General features: G+C 36.3%; 1 protein-coding gene across 1 annotated transcript; it reads left to right on the forward strand.

Moving 5' to 3' along the window:
• Nucleotides 1–12,450: 12,450 nt before the first annotated feature.
• On the forward strand, nucleotides 12,451–15,269 carry LOC141539381 (protein S100-A12-like). The gene is made up of 3 exons (XM_074262098.1): nucleotides 12,451–12,579; nucleotides 13,035–13,204; nucleotides 14,847–15,269. Exons 2-3 carry the CDS (start codon nucleotides 13,061–13,063, stop codon nucleotides 15,033–15,035), a joined length of 333 nt encoding a protein of 110 aa, XP_074118199.1. The 5' UTR covers nucleotides 12,451–12,579; nucleotides 13,035–13,060; the 3' UTR covers nucleotides 15,036–15,269.
• The last annotated feature ends 1,502 nt before the right edge of the window (nucleotides 15,270–16,771 follow it).

A 16,771-nucleotide genomic window follows, 5' to 3' on the forward strand; every position in this document is an offset into this window, starting at 1 on the left:
GATTTCTTGAAATAGGATATTCAAGATCTTTTTTTGGTCATGAGTTTCAGATAATTCTATGATTCTTAAGTTATGTCCTTGATCTGTTTTCCTAGTCACTTTTTAAAATATGAGATGGTTTACATTTTCCTCCATTCTTTTCATTCTTTTTATTTTCTTTTAAGAATTCTTGTCTTCTGAAGTTATCAATCTCTATTTGGTACATCTTGACTTTTAGGAATAGTGAATACCATTCATTACCAGCTCTTCCTCTAAGGCTTTCGATTTTCCTTTTGGATAATGCCAAATTTTCTCTGCTACTTTTAGGCAACTAAAGCATAATTAAGCTCTTTTAGTAAAACAATAGCATGATATTCTTTCAGGGAAATAACAAACAGCCAGAAGCCTGGAGTCTATAGGTTTCCAGGTTTGCCCCCATGTTGAAGCAATGTTAATACATTTCACTAGGTCAGATAATTGCCAAGTACCTCAGACTTGCTCACTGAGAAATTTTTTCCTCTCAAGCTAGCTAGGGAAGTAGAGAGCAATACGATCAAACCTAAAAGAATTTCCCCTCTCTCAGATTATATATAACATTAAAGGGAAATTATACCAGATGACTTGTCAATTACTCAATAAATATTTATAAAGTGCCTATTATGTGCCTAGCAGTGTTCAATCTAATGGAAAAGACATGACACGTTGTGCTTCACATCTATAATTTTTTAAAATTTTAAAACTCAAAATTTTTTAAAATGTCAAAGAAAAATTTTACACATAATTAGGGAAAATAAAATGTTAATTATTTTAATGTAGCAAAGGACAAAGCTAGTGTCTGAAGTAAGATTTGGACGCAGGTGTTCCTGACAGCACAATATTTACTATGAGTCTGAACTGAACTAAAGATACTTCTTAAAAATTCTTTCAACAAGAAATTTTCTTTTTTGTTGTTTACAATATCTCTCAGAAAGGTCTCTTCACAATTACACTAATCTCTCCGAAAGGTCTCTTCAAAGAGGTTATCACTACCCTAAATTTTGGCGATGTTTCAGAATGAAATTCATGTTTTCAAGTGAAAATCTTTGAACTCTGTCAGTTCTGTGTGAGACATGAGAATAGAATTTGTAGTACAAGATTAATTAATGCATCTGTGATGCAGTTTATTGATTAATTGACTGATCCTAATGATAAAAGCAAACAGAAGTCCTGACCAACACCTCAAATATGGAAGTAGTAGAGGAGTCAAATAGAGGAGATCTTATGATTTTGTTAGATGTGTGTTCAAGTTGCCAGATTTAGTCATAAAATATAAGAAGCTAGATGTAGCAGAGCTACACATGAAGCAGACCTTGTAAGATTATGGGGAAGTTATTGCTTTAAGCCACCATTATAAAGGAGGAAAACTTTGCTACCTGACTTCTCACTCTGGTTGTCTGATTTTTTTTTTTTTTTGGTGAAATTATAGAGTCAAACACTCTATAGAGACAACATGCAAAAACCAGTTAATTGGATTGATGGATCTGTCACATCATGGGATTTAAATTTGTTCTTGACAATGTTTAAAGAGGAATTAATATACAACATCCATAGGTCTTGCCTTAAATTATTTCTTCCACCACCACCTCTTCTCCCCATTTCCTAGAAAGTTTTAAGTTGAGTGATTGGGAGGAGGAGGATTTTAAATATGTTTACTAAAAGTAGAAGGAAAAAACTGGGTCATACTTCAATGATGTATTGCAAATGTCATTTTAAACATTTTTATACTTAAGTACATGTCATCTGGGTAACACAGTAGATGGAATGCCAGATCAGGACCTGATCTGGACCTGAGTTCAAAACCAGTCTCAGATATTTATTAGCTGTGTGATCCTGGGTAAATCATTTAATCCCAATTGCCTCAGTTTCCTTATCTGTAAGATGAACTAGAGAAGGAAATAGCAAACCAGTCCAGTATCTTTGCCAAGAAAACCCTAAATAGGTTTTCTGAGAAAGAGCTGGATATGACTCACAGAACTGGATATGACTAGACAATGTTGTATGGATACTTTTTTAAAATGAGAAACTATTCTTCAACTTTTGGAGCTGTCCCTTTAGATAGAGGGAGTCAGAAAAAAAAAAACAACAAGAAAGGAGCAATAATCTATGTAAAATATATAAATCCACATGCTTAAAAGTTTATTTGTATGTCTTCAGTGCTGAATAAGTTACCAATTTTTTTTAACTTAAGTGAATAGAGTTATTGAATGTGCCGATCACATAAGAGACATATATAATATCTGAAGAGTGAGGTTGAAACATCATTCTTTTAAGTTAACCTGCTTTTGGTTAGTTTAATTAAATCAGACTATTATTCATATTTGTTTAATGCATATTTAATAGATTTCAACTCCAGTTTCTTTATTGTCATAAGATTATGTCTAGTTCTGTATCCTTAAAATCCATGATCTAAGGCTATAATGCTGGCATTGCTACTAGATCCATAAGAATCTTTCTGTCTCCTACACAAATGTGAATGTTAAAATTGTTTGCTCATTGGAAAATATTGGTTAAGATATGTTTTTCTGTATAAATAAATAGCATTGATCTTAGAGAAAGGAAGAATATTATACTAGTAATAAAAGCCACACCTTGAAAAATCCACTAAAAAAATACCAAAAAGCAAAAATTGTAAATATGACTCTTATAGACCATATAATTAGAATGGTAATTGAGGTAAATAATAATTAAAAGTTAGACATAAGGGGAGCTAGGTGGCACATTGGATAGAGCACCAGTCCTGAAGTCAGGAGGACCTGAGCTCAAATCTGACCTCAGACACTCAGACAGATTGTAGCTGTGTGACCCTGGGCAAGTCACTTTACCCCAATTGCCTCAGCCAAAAAAAAAAAAAAAAAAAAAAGTAATAAATAAAGACAAGAATTATTTACTTAAGAATTATTAAGTCAAGAGCCAAAGTTAGAAAAAATAATAAATTCTATCAAGGATAATTGCAATAACAATACAACATTAAAAATGTACAAGATGTACAATTGTTGGCAACAAATTTATTTCACTGAAGGTTTACAAGATGAGATTAGAATATGTAGCCACTAGATGGCAGCAGAGACTGGTTATTTATGAAGCAATGCCCAGGGAAGTGTATTGGAAATCATCATCTTGATCTTAGTGGTAATTGCAGATTTTTTTGATATTTTGTCATTTATATTCCAATACTTTCCATGTACAAATACTTAATTTCCTGAACTGTCAATTTCTTCATCTGTTAAACTGGAGTGATAAGATTTACATTATTTCATAGAATTATGGTGAGGGAAATTTCGGTAAAATTCGTTGCTGTTCAGTCCTTTTCAGTCATGGTCCACTCTTTGTGACTCCATTTGAGGTCTTCTTGGCAGAAATACCACAGTATTAAGTGTCTGAGGCCACATTTGAACTCAGGTCTTCTTGGCTCAAAATCAGTGTTCTATCCATCTAATTGTAAAGGATACTAAATCGGTAATCTTGTAGATTTGGGTACTTCTAGGGGCTTGGCTATCTATCACAACACTCTATAGAGCACCTACACATTATAGTACTATATAATATGAGTTTTGCCTAAGTACTCCCTTAATCTGGAATATGTCCCAACCTCACTTCTACCTGACAGAATTCCCAGATTCCTTCAAAGCATAGCCCTGACACTATCTCAATTAATGTCAATAAACATTTATTCAGCACTAACTGTGTGTCAGGTACTTTACAAAGCACTGGGGATACAAAGAAAGCCAAAAGCAGCTCTGAGAAGACTCTCAGTCTGATAAGGAAGAAACAGACAATGTACAAGCAAGATATATCCATTGGGAGTAATCAACCAAGGGAAGACTTTATAATTAGAATTTAGAAGAAAAGGCCTCATAGAGACCCTTATTAGCTGAGACTTGAAGGAAGCCGAGAAATCCAGAAAGTGAAGATGAAGAAAGAGAGCATTATGTAATTGGGAGAGAGCTGGAGACAGTGTCTAAAAACAAGAGATGGAATGTCTTATTCAAGGAAAAGCAAGCAGGCCAGTGTCAAGGGCAAGGGGAGGAGGAGGAATGTGTAAAATGTCAGAAGCATGGAAAAGTGGGGGGTTTGGGAGTGGTTCAAAGTTTTTCACAGACTTTGAACATCAGAGAATTTAATATATGATCCTAGAAGCAACAGGGAGCCACTAAAACTTATTGAATTGGGACATTTAAGGGAGGTAGAAGTAGCACAGTCAGATGTGCTTTTTAAGAAGCCTGCTTTGGGAGCAGTTAGGTGGCGCAGTGGATAGAGCACCAGCCTTGAATTCAGGAGGGTTCAAATATGTTCTCAGACACTTAACACTTTCTAGCTGTGTGACCCTGGGCAAATCACTTAATTTCAAGTGCCTCAGCAAAAAAAAAAAGAAGAAGAAGAAGAAGAAGAAGAAGAAGAAGAAGAAGAAGAAGAAGAAGAAGAAGAAGAAGAAGAAGAAGAAGAAGAAGAAGAAGAAGAAGAAGAAGAAGAAGAAGAAGAAGAAGAAGAAGAAGAAGAAGAAGAAGAAGAAGAAGAAGAAGAAGAAGAAGAAGAAGAAGAAGAAGAAGAAGAAGAAGAAGAAGAAGAAGAAGAAGAAGAAGAAGAAGAAGAAGAAGAAGAAGAAGAAGAAGAAGAAGAAGAAGAAGAAGAAGAAGAAGAAGAAGAAGAAGAAGAAGAAGAAGAAGAAGAAGAAGAAGAAGAAGAAGAAGAAGAAGAAGAAGAAGAAGAAGAAGAAGAAGAAGAAGAAGAAGAAGAAGAAGAAGAAGAAGAGGAAAAAAAAGAAGCCCACTTTGCCAACTGAATGGACTAGTATAGGAAGGTCTTATCTGATTCCTTTCTTCCTCCTGAATGTCTTGTATATATTTTATCCTTACTTTCTTATATATATGTTTTCTCCCCATCCACTCCCCTTAAAAGTTCCTTGACTGGTTACTTTTTTTTTTCATTTGTATACCTTCAACTGAGAATCTTGTCTTACTTGCAATAGGTACTTAATAAATGTTTGTTGAATTGTATTAAATTAAAAGATGGAATCATTTGACAAAAAGAGCTCTGAGCAGTGAACTAAAAGCAACTTAAATGGGAATTTGTATTATTCACATTGGTCATGAGGACAAAACTATAGTCACTAAGAATTTCCTGGTTTAAGAATTTAAGACTCCTTCTATTTTAACACTGACTCCTTCCAAATCTTCTCTTCCTCTTCCATGATTGTGCTATTTCTCCAAAATGGAAACCAGTGTTTTTCCAAAGGACAGACTCTTGATCAGATAGTGTGGAAAGACCTCCTTCCAAAACCCAGGTTCAATCTCACTTCTATGAAGCCTTTTTACCACCATCACCACCATCCCACTCACCTCAGCCAATATGCTAAATTAGACTTTGAGTGGCATAGATTTAGAATTTGAAGGAATCTATTTTGCAGATGAGGAAACCAAGTCCCAAAAAGACTATATAATTTCCCCAATGTCACATGGCTAGTAAGTTGAATCTGAGGCAGGATTTGAAGACTTTCTGACTCCAAGTCCAGCTGTTTATTTACAAGTCTTAATCAAGTCAACATGTAATTTATTGAACACTTACTCAAACACTATGCTAAGGGAATTCTGAGACTATAAAAAAAGATCAAAAAAAGCCCCTGCTCTCAAGGAACTGCTAAGCATTTATTTGTCTAATATTCTAATTTGCTTTTTTTCCTCTAATTCTTTCTACTCATTCCACAAAATGGTGTGGTTTGATGTGATAGAAGAATGGCACTATGGAACCTTAGGTTATTTCCTCTTTTGGAGCTTCAGTTTCTTGATCTGTAAAATGATGGAATCAAACTTGATAGTATATAAACTTCCAGGTATAATATTAGATGATTCAAAAGATTTGCTGAACTATTCACTGAATTAAGTCTTAAAGCACCAGCCTGAGCTTCCCCAGAAACTAAATTTTCTCAAATAAAATAAGCAAATGGAGTGCAAAGAAGTCACATTTGTAGATTTTCTTCACAACTCTCCTGTGTGGAAAGTATTCATCTAGAATTATCTTCATAAATTAGTGTCTACATATTATTAAATGAAGAAGCAGAGACTCTCTCTGCAGTCTCACAGATGCTAAGTATCTGAGTCTGATACTCTGAGCCCACTGTTTTCATTTGGGTTTTGTTGGGGTTTTTTGTCCCCCCCACTCCAAAAAAAAAAAACAAACACCTATTCTGGAGCACTGCAAAGAGCTAAGGATGTAAGAAACTGTTACTGTTTCTGAGAATAGGAAACTAGTACCAAGAACAGGAGATTCATATTTCTATTTGAAATACCTATTTGATCCAGACATTTACTGGCTGACTGTTGACCAGCCTACTAAACAAGAGAAGAATCCAAATTTCCAAGGGGCTTTTCAGAAAGGACGCTAAAATGGGTATTTTCTGAAACAATCCATACAACAGAAGCATTGCTTTCATTCTTCTAGTTGATCCTTTCAAAACAAGGTGACAATCAAATTTTGTGAAACCATAATAGAAAATAGCTAAAAAGAAAATTTCTGATAATCTCCCATCTCTGAATGTTGTTGTTTATTCTTCTATCTCAAAGAGGACCAAGACATCAGGGAGATGATGCCCCAATATGCAAATGAATTGGATTTGAGTGATAGGGGTCGTGTAAGGTCACCTGCCTAACTTTCCCCTCCAGAGCCATCTGTGTCCAGCAGTCAGAGAGAGATCAAGATAACCAGATGCAATGGGAGATCTTGAACTTTTTAAACTAAGCTCTTCAACAAGTTTCAGTTTGACTGAGGTTGCAACCATTCAATGATTAATGCTAGGTAGCAATTGAGGCAAAAAAAAAAAAAAATTTCTTTAATTAACTCTTTCACTTAATTTTTTTTAAATAGATAGATAGATAGATAGATAGATAGATAGATAGATAGATAGATAGATAAATGAAGAGTAATTTTGAAGTCTCAGTCCTTTCCACAGCAAACGTTAAATGTGAAAAAGGCCACATGGAGGCACCAGAAGTCTTCCCTGTTAGAACACTTGTAAACTAGGCATAAACAGGCAAACTTGATTAATTGTGAGGGGCTGTTAATCTTGAGATCCTCTGGAACTTATACAAAATCTCTAACTAGCTGCCCCCATGTTCAGCCTTGGACCTGCTACTCTCAAGAACTAGGGTCAGTTCAGGAAATTAAAATCCACTTAAGCCGAATATAATTGGGACAGTTCATTTGCTGAATGGAAAAAAAAAAAAAAAATTAAGCTAACTAAATCCCAAGTACCAACAATGTCACTTTTTATAATCTTTGCTCCCCACCCATATCTCACTAACCTAAAAAGCAGAGAGCATACTGGCTGTAGAGGAAGTTTACCCAATGTTTTATTGAAAGAATGGAAAGTTTACAGTATTTGCACCATTCACGCATTCATTCTATGAGAGTTTACTAAGTAGCTACACTTTGTGCAATAGACCTTGCTTAGATCCTGTGGAGGGATGTAAAAAAAATATGGTTCCTACAATCTAACTTAAAAGACGTACAAAATCTGTATTCATGAAAAGCCAAGCAATACTAGGCAGCACATAAAAGAGATGCTTAAAGACCACAGGGATTCATGTTTATGGATCTCTAGGTATGAGTTGTATACAGATGTTAAAAGGTCTCTGATATTCTATGATTCTGAGTCATTTCAGTGTGAAGAGGACACCTGCAGTAATCAGGAAAAGTTTACATGAAAAAATTAGGATTTGCATTTGGCCTTAAACACATTCAGGATTCTAAGAATAAAAGGTGAGAAAGCAATGTGTTCCAGGCCCAGTAGAAACACTTAATATCTTTGTTAAGATTCCACATCTGGTTCCCTGGACCTTAGATCCTGGGTGTTCAAATAAATAATTTCTTTAATAAAAACATATCTGACAATTATATAAATATGTATGAATATATTGGATTTAACATATATATTTTACCATGTTTAACATATATTGGATTACTTGCTATCTATAGGAGGGAGTGGGGGGAAGGAAGCAAAACTTGGAATACAATGTTTTGCAAGAGTTAATGCTGAAAAATTATCCATGCATATCTTTTGAAAATTAAAAAGTTTTAATAAAAAAAATAAGTAAAATAAAGTAAAAACATATCTGACAGCTCTCAGATCAAAGCAGTCTACGAGGAGTTTTTTTTAAAAAGACAATTCAGCAAAGTAAAAAACAGGTTAAAGTCATAATTAATGAGATTAAATAATTGCAATCTGAAAGGTAGTCCCTGAAGTCTTTGGAATGTACTACTAAAATCCTGAAACTGTTTTTATATCCTCCTTGTCTAAAAGGCCTATATCTGGGTCCCAAATCAACCCATCTGGGGATAAATTGACTCAAATTTCCCCAGGTCTCTCTACTGCTTCTAAGTTCACCCTCTTGACACCCCCTCTCCCCCACACACACACCCCTGTTGACATTATATAGTGTAAGGATTGACTCAAACTTCCTCAGGTCTACTAGTATCCTGGGCCACAACACTATAAAAAGTCATAGAGTTGGGAACAGAATGCCAAACCTGAGGAATAATAAGTAGGCCAGTATGGCCAGGGAGTGAAAGGGAATAATGTGAAATAAACCTGCAAGGATCTTCTGGTGTCAGGTTGGGAAGAACTTTAAATACCAAGTTTGCATTTTATCCTAAGGTGATAGAGACCCACTAAAGCTAATGATACAATCAGATTTGTACTTTAGGAATTTTATTTCGACAGTTGGAAGTTAAATAATTAGGAGACTATAATGATGGTACAAGTGACAAGTGCTGAGGGCCTCAAATGGAATGGCAGCCAACTCATGGGGGGGAGGGGAGTGAGAGAGGGGGGAAGATGAAAGAAATGTTGAGAAGAAAGAAGCCCTAAAACTTCACAACAAAATGAATATGGGTAATAAGAGAGGGAGAAAGGTCAAGATTTTTAACTTGAGAGACCAGTAAGATATTATTGCCCTCAAGAGAAATAGGGAAGATAGGAAAAAGGGAAGGATCCTAATTCCAATATGAATACAAATCAATACCAAGAAAAGCCAAGCACTCCTCAGTACACTGCATGGAATATGGAGTAGCCTGTAGAGCACTCTCTCCCACTGGAGATTCCCAGCAAAGGCAGGTTCACTAATACAGTCACTAGCCATTCTCATGCCTAGTAACACTTTTTCACCACTTTACTGAAAATGCAGTTGTCTCCTATCTGGCCTCCCACCCTACACAGGTTGCCAGAATAATTCAGTGAATACCTTTTATAAAATCATTCCCAACCCTACATCATTTACTGACCAGAAACTTCCAGTGTACCTCTACAGTGTTCAGGGTCAACTCCAAGCACTTGTAACCTGAGATTCAAAGCCTTCTCTATAATTTTACCTTCTGTCCCCTTCTTCCCTTCCCATTTTTACCTTTCACCACCCTTCTCCATGAACTCTCAGTTAGTTGAATCACAGATCACTTATTGGTGCATTATTAGAAATTTCCTTTGTGTATATCTTGAACGAGATGGCCATTGACATAGAATCCAACTCTGAAATTCTGTTATTTCTCTGCTGTGATTCAGACAATTCGCATTTCTTATTAAACATTTTTGGATGCAGAATCCCTCTGGTCCACTGCCTCTTGACTTTATTTGTGTCATCGATCTTTTCAAAAGTTTGCCAAAGCCTAAGAATCTTTCCTTAGAATAATGCTGTTAAGTGAATAAAATAAAATGCATAGAATTACAAAGGAAATCCATTGTGCTGAGATAGAATTATTAAAACTTTAAAAAACAGATTTATGGATCTCCCTTCCAAGTAAAGAGCCCCTAGTCTTGTTAAAATCTAATTTAAATGAGAAACCCCTTTACAACATATATGACAACTGGTCATTTAACTTCTATCAAAAAAAGACCTCCATTGAAGGAATCCATTATTTCTCCAGGCAGTCCATGCTACTTTGGGACATTTCTAATTGTTATTAAACAGCAAGGTGAAATCTTTCTAAGATTTATAGAACAAGTCTCTATTCTCTTCCACTTGACAGCCTTTCAAATGTTCAATGTCAATTATCATGCTCTACTCAACTCACCACCAAATCTTTTGTTCTCCTGGAAGCTAGCTGCTTCTATCAAACCTCATAGAGCATAGTCTCCATTCCTACAGAATCACATAACTTCATTTGGAAGTGATTTCAAATGACCATCTAATTCAATTGATACATGCAAAGGAACTACTGCACTTTTGTTTTGCATTATCACTTCCTTTATCCTAGGCACTATACTTCTATTAATACAACCTTGATAAACTTTTTGACTGTCATGCCATAGTGTTGACTCATTTTGAATCTATAGTACACTAAAATCTCAACTTCTTATTTACAGAGGCTACTTTCTAATCAAATCTCCCCAATCCTATCTTTGTGAACTTGACTTTCTGAATCCAATTGTTCACATTTATTCCTATTAAATTATATCTTCTAAGAGTCAGCCTATGTTTCTAGTTTAGAGATCTTTTAATTACTAAATATGCACTGTGTTAACTATTCCTACCAATTTCTTATTATCTGCAAACTTGAAAAGCATGTCATCTGTGCCTTCATCCAAGATACTACTGAGGAAAGAAAATAAACAGCAAACAGGGCCAAATTACAAACACGTTTCGTCTGGCAATCAAAGCTTTGTACACTATGAACACTGCCTTTCTCTCCAGCCAGAATGATCTTCTGGCTCTCTTCCCTACACTGATCTAGCCCTTTTTCAAATGAGAGTTTATTCACACAAACTCCCTAGCCCAAAAGGCTTCCCTAAAATAAAGAAATGGGAAACCTCTCTGAGCAAAGAAATTCACCTTTATTAAGAGAAACAAAGGTAAGGTCCATAGTCCACCCACAATAATCTGAGACCCTGAACATCAAAATTTACATTTATTTATAGTTTTTTTGGTTCATGTTTGGTACAAGTTTGGGCTATGGTGTAAACAGTCATCGCCCTCTTACTCAAGCAGGCTCTTGGCTCAAGCAGGTCATGATGTCTCAATACATAGCTCATTACATATGATTTACAGTAAGTACAGTAAGCTTATTTTTAAGATGTTACAATAAGCAAGACCTTTTATACTCCATGTTAGGTTTATCTTTTATCCAGTATATTTCAATATTGAGATTATTATTATTATACTTATAAAATTAACTTAGCACATAGATTACCTTAAGACAACTTAGTTTCTGTGACACTGACTTTTACTTAGAACTATATTCTTACTACCTCTTATCCTATTAAAAATTATTGTAGCTTATAAAAGATTAGGAAGCAATACAGAGCAAATCACTCAAGGCAATGATTATTGATTTTACACATTACACCCCCCATTCCATCTTTCTGTATAAATCCTACCTATCCTTCAGATACCATCTCTTTCATTAAGTCTTTCCTGACTATTCCTCATAAAACTCCATCTCACAGCCAATTTCTCTGAATTCTCACAGCACTTTCCAATTCTCAGTGTAATATGATTGATTGAGAGATTGTTAGGTTTGGAATTAGAAAACCTGATGATGTGTAAAAGAAATTCGATACAAAGTCAAAAGACATAAATTCAAAGTCTATCTTAGCTAGTTACTCCTATGTGATCCTAGACTATGGGATTAAGTTTTTTTCATTTTTGTAGAAGTGGGTTGAAGCTAATTCAACACAGTTTCATCACCTTAACTTCATCACCAATTCCAAATCTCTGATTCCAGAATATAGGTCTCAGTCCTCACTCTCATGTATACTAGTTGTAGCTCTTGATTAAGTCCCTTAATTTATCTGTATCTTTTTTTCCTTATAAGTAAACTAAGAAAATCAGACTAGGTGACCACTAAGGTCTCTAGGCCTCAAAATCTCTTACTTTTATTCAATTAATGAATAACTTACAAAATGGGCTTCTAAAGAAAAATCATTGATTTAGTGAAAATCATTAACTATCACATATCCTCTAGCACTAGCACCAAACATAGCATACAGGAGACAGTTTTAAAAATTTATCTAGTTAATAAATTCAAATTATTATGTGCAGAAAACTATGCCCAAAATTAGAGAAAAAACAAAATTTACAAAAGACATGTTCTCTATCCCCATGGGGCTTAGTCCCTAAAAAATAAAATAAGAAACATGCAGGTAACTCTAATATGCTTAATTATAAGATAAATGCCTTTTGAGGCCAGTTGTGATGGTGAAAATTATAGTCTTTCCTAGTGAGAAGGCAGAGGCTGATTTATTTCCTCCCAAACCAAATTGGAGGGTGAAGAGGGCAGAAGAAGTATGGGTGGGGTGAGGAGACTTGGAATTTCACAAAAAGACAAAGGAGAAATGTGAACAGTTCCCCTTCCCCTTTCTCCAACCTCTATACTGCCCCCCACACCCTTCCGGACAACCTTGCTCAAAATTACTAAATCAAACACCTGTGAAGCAATCATTGGGGAAAAGAACAAATCATCTGTCACTGACAACAGTCCTAGAGCTTAAGTGGGGCACCCCTATAAATGTCAGGTCTGCCCCGCTCACTCTGTGGGGCTCTCTGTGAAGCAGCCAGCTCTCCTCTGGATTCTTTTGTGGTAAGTTAAGGAGCTCAATGACTTTTCTGGGTCAGGGAAGATAGGACTTCTACCACTATCATCCCACAGCCCTTAGCTTGTACATTTTCCACATTTCTCATCTTCCACCCCTTTTTTGCTACTTGGTATCCCCTCAACCTCCTTAAGACTTTTCTTAAAAGGCACCCCTTCAAGGGATTCTTCCCTCATGAATTCTCATTCCATCCATGCTGGGATCATTCCATCCCTTCCTCTTTAATGTAGACAATAATCCCCTGAATCCTTTGTTGGCCAGCATGAAGTCCTACATGTATCTCCTCCTAATCCATCCCATCCTACCCCCTCAAATTAGGCAAAGCCCCCTGGACCTCCTTTTATGTAGCTGCCTAGCCTCAGTCTCTATAACCCTTCCTTGACCAGAGAAAAAGAAGTCAAATTCCAGTATCCTGACTCACATGTTCCTTCTCTCCATGCAGTTGAGAGAACAAAGTCAACTAACACAATGGAACCTTGTACAATGAAAAATTGCCTGAAAATCATCATTGATACCTTCCACCAATATTCAACCCGGGTTGGTAACCCAGATGCTCTGAATAAGAAAGAAATGAAGCAGCTATTGACCAAAGAGATGCCACATTTCATCAAGGTGAGAACTGGAGACAAAGGTGCAGAGATGGGAAAGATGGAGTAAGAAAAAGGGCATGGCTCGGAGGTCCCAGGGGCTTAAAGGGATATCTCAGTTTAGACTGGAACAGTAGCCTGAGTTCCTAAAAGATTGCCTCCTGAGAGTCATTGAGACTCTAGAAGGTTATTGCTCTTTGAGTCCATCATGGAATAATACAGAGATGCAGGAGATCAATTTCTCTGGCCCTATTTTTTAAATTATTCCAAAAACCTTAGGATCATAGATTTTAAAATAGAAGAAATCTTAGATCATTCAGCCCAACCACTCATACCCCACACCCCACTTTACTAATGAGGCAACAGAGGCAAAAAAGTGAGAGTAACTTACCAAAGATTTCACAACCCTCTAGTAACAAAAGTCTAGATCCAAAACTTACTCCTCTGACTCCAAAACCAGGGATCTTTCTATTACCCAAGATTGCCAGTTTACACCAGTATGTTCCAGAGCTTCATTCTCTGCCCCCATAATAGAAAAAGACCCATTCCTGTGTTATCTCAGATCTAGGATAAGGACAGAAACTGTGAGATCACAGGCAGGGTGTAGAGATGTGTTCAGATTTTGTGCCAGGATAGGAGTGAATTGGTCCCAGTAAGGAGAGATGAGCCTTTATCCCAAGGTTTGGATAAAGCCCTTTGGGTTCATTTTCTTTTACTAGGCAGGAAAGAATAGCAGTAATAGCGTATAGCATTTAAAGTTTAGAATGTGCCTCTCAACCATCCTGCTAGGTAGATACTATTGATATTATTATTCCCATTTTATAAATGAAGAAACTAAGGTTTCCAAGAGATTAAATAACTTGCTCATGGTTATATAGTTAGCATGGGTCTGAGCCAGGATTTCAACCCAGACTGGCAGCTAAGGAATAAACTGCTTGCTGTATGGAGTGCCTGGAACCAGATTAAAATGCAATTGGGAAAAGTTTAACAAAATAATTAAAAATATAATATAACATAGACAATGTTAATTTGTGGTTTTCTAAATTAATACATCAGAGATCCACTTCTATGTGACTCTGACATCACTAATGTTGCAGACAGAATAGCAGAAAAGGCATTGAGAAAGCTCTGAGTTCAAATACTACTTAAACCCCCAATCCTTAACATAAGCAAGTCACTTAATCACTTAACCCTTTCTATACAATGGGGCTAGTAACAGTACTAGTGTTATTCCAGCATTATTGTGAGAACCAGGTGAGATAGAACATGTAAAGTGCTTATGTGCTATATAAATGGTACCTATTATTATTTAGTATTATCATACTTCTGAATTTCATGGTATCATTCACTGGAAAGATGCTTTTCATAAAATTGCTATGCAATTTTATGGTAGTCTTATTTTGCCCTATCTTTACTATTACAAATTATTTATAGAACATTGGGAAAGGAGGACATCTGTACTGCCCACTAGTGACCTAATGTTTTCTTAATCCTGTATTCTTTAAGGGTCCATCCTCATGAGTATGGATAATCAGTATGAGGTTTTCCCAATGACCTCCAAGAGAAGCAGGCTCACTTCCAGGAAGGAGTCCCAGGCTATGAATTGACTTTGTTCCTTACCTTTTGTTCTAGTGACCAACCATATCTCTTTCTTCTCTTTGTTCCAGAACTCCAAGGACCTGCAATGTGTCCCACGCCTCTTTCAGGAGCTAGATACAAATCAAGACAATGATGTTAACTTCAAGGAGTACGCAGTCATGATAGCACGCCTGGCCATGGCCTCCCATGAAAAGATGCATGAAAATGCACCAGACAAGGATCATCATAGCCACGGGCCTGGCCTGGAGGGAAAGTAATCAGGGAGTTCTCACTGTGGTGGTGGACATGGGCACTAACACTGATGGTAGAGAGGCAAAATCTCCCTCTCTTTCACACTCAACTTTGCTTCCTTTACCCATTTCCCCCCACCAAGGAAATGTTTCAACTCCACAGAAGCAGAAGGAGGGCAAAAAAATAATAGGGAAGGGGGTGCTGGTGTCCTAATGACCCTAGCAATATGATTGGAGACAATAAAGGTTTTATTTGATCCATTGGTTCTTCTAGTTCTTCTTTCTCCCTTCTTCCCCACCTTAGGGTTATTTCCCCAAGGTTCTATCCACTGGGCAAAACCCACATCAACTTTGCCTCACTGTTTTCCTAAAAGATTGAGTAGTCCTCCAAAGCTATTCATCAGTGTATCCATTTCTTATGTATCCTTACAACTGCTAGGTACTGTAGCAAAGCCGAAAGTAGAAAAATGTATCAGGATTAGTATATGCCCCTAGGGAGTTCAATCAAGTTAGAGAGACCAGATTACTACTACACCTTAACAATATGAGGCAGAAAATGTGACTCAAATGAAAGGTTACAAAACGTGAGAGTTATAGGAGTTCTGGGGAGGGCTAAATCATCATGGCCTGAGGATATCAAGGAGAGCTTCAAAAAGGAGATGACACATAAGCTGAATCTGAAAGACTGGGCAGGATTCTGAAAGAAGGATAACAGGAAGAGGCGTTCTGTGTAGTTGAGAATAGATAGTCTAAGCAAAATGCAGATTGGGAAAATTCCAAAGAATATTTAACAAACATAAAATAACAAAAAATAAAATATTTAGAAATTCATTTGACTGGAGCAGAGATTGCCTGTAAGAGAGAAGAGGGAAATAAAACTAGAAAGGTAAACTGTGGCCAGATCAAAAGATCACAAATCATATATTTAAATCTGAAAGGGACCTTAAAAGTTACCCAGTCCAACTTACTCGTTTTACAAATGAGGAAACTGAAGGTCAAAAAGATGAAGTTATTTGCCCAAGATTACTCAGATAGCAAATTGTAGAATCAGTGATTTAAATCAAGTTCCCTTAACCCTGAGTCCGCAGGTCTTTCCACTATGCCAAAATTAGATGCCCCCTAAAAAAATGCAAAAAAAAAAAAAAAAAAAAAAAGCAGAAAACAGAAAAAAGCAAAAAGCCCATTCCCTCACACTTCTTACCAGCTTAAATCTTATGAGTTGATTTTGCCCCTGATACAGGACTAAGAGCTCATTTCAAAACTGATCTTTCTCTTGGGCCATCAAGCACTGTCCTATCACCACCACTAGAATCACTCCTAGAAGAAGCTGATTGACTGAAACTGTGTGGTGTCAAGACAAGAATATTGAGTTAAGAGTCCGGAGATATGGGTTCTAGTATTTATTCTACTATTATCTTGCCATGTAACCTAGAGCATACTATTTATCCTCTCAAGACATCAGTTTCCAAGCCTATAAAATGAGCAAGTCTGAACTACTTTATTTCTAAGATCTAAAATTCTATGAGAAAGCAAATTGTTTCCTCCATGAGTAAAGAGATAGCATGGTATAGAAAAAAGAATACTAATTCCAGGCTCAGAGAATACAGACAAATAGCTGCCCTTTCTTAAATGGGGAAAGAAGTAACAGGTAAGGGAGATCCTTAGAAATTATCTAATCCACTTTTTTCATCTACAGAGGAGAAACCAAGACCTAAAAAAGAAGCCCCAACATCATAGCTAATAAGTGGCAGTACAACAAAAGG

The sequence above is a fragment of the Sminthopsis crassicaudata genome, chromosome 4 (assembly GCF_048593235.1).
Source record: "Sminthopsis crassicaudata isolate SCR6 chromosome 4, ASM4859323v1, whole genome shotgun sequence".
NCBI classification, from domain to species: domain Eukaryota; kingdom Metazoa; phylum Chordata; class Mammalia; order Dasyuromorphia; family Dasyuridae; genus Sminthopsis; species Sminthopsis crassicaudata.

Excerpts from the sequence above, each read along its gene's own strand:
- LOC141539381 (XM_074262098.1), top strand. The coding sequence starts at position 13,061 with ATGGAACCTTGTACAATGAAAAATTGCCTGAAAATCATCATTGATACC. Across the intron at positions 13,205-14,846 it reads AGATGCCACATTTCATCAAG|AACTCCAAGGACCTGCAATG; the intron begins GTGAGAACTGGA and ends TCTTTGTTCCAG.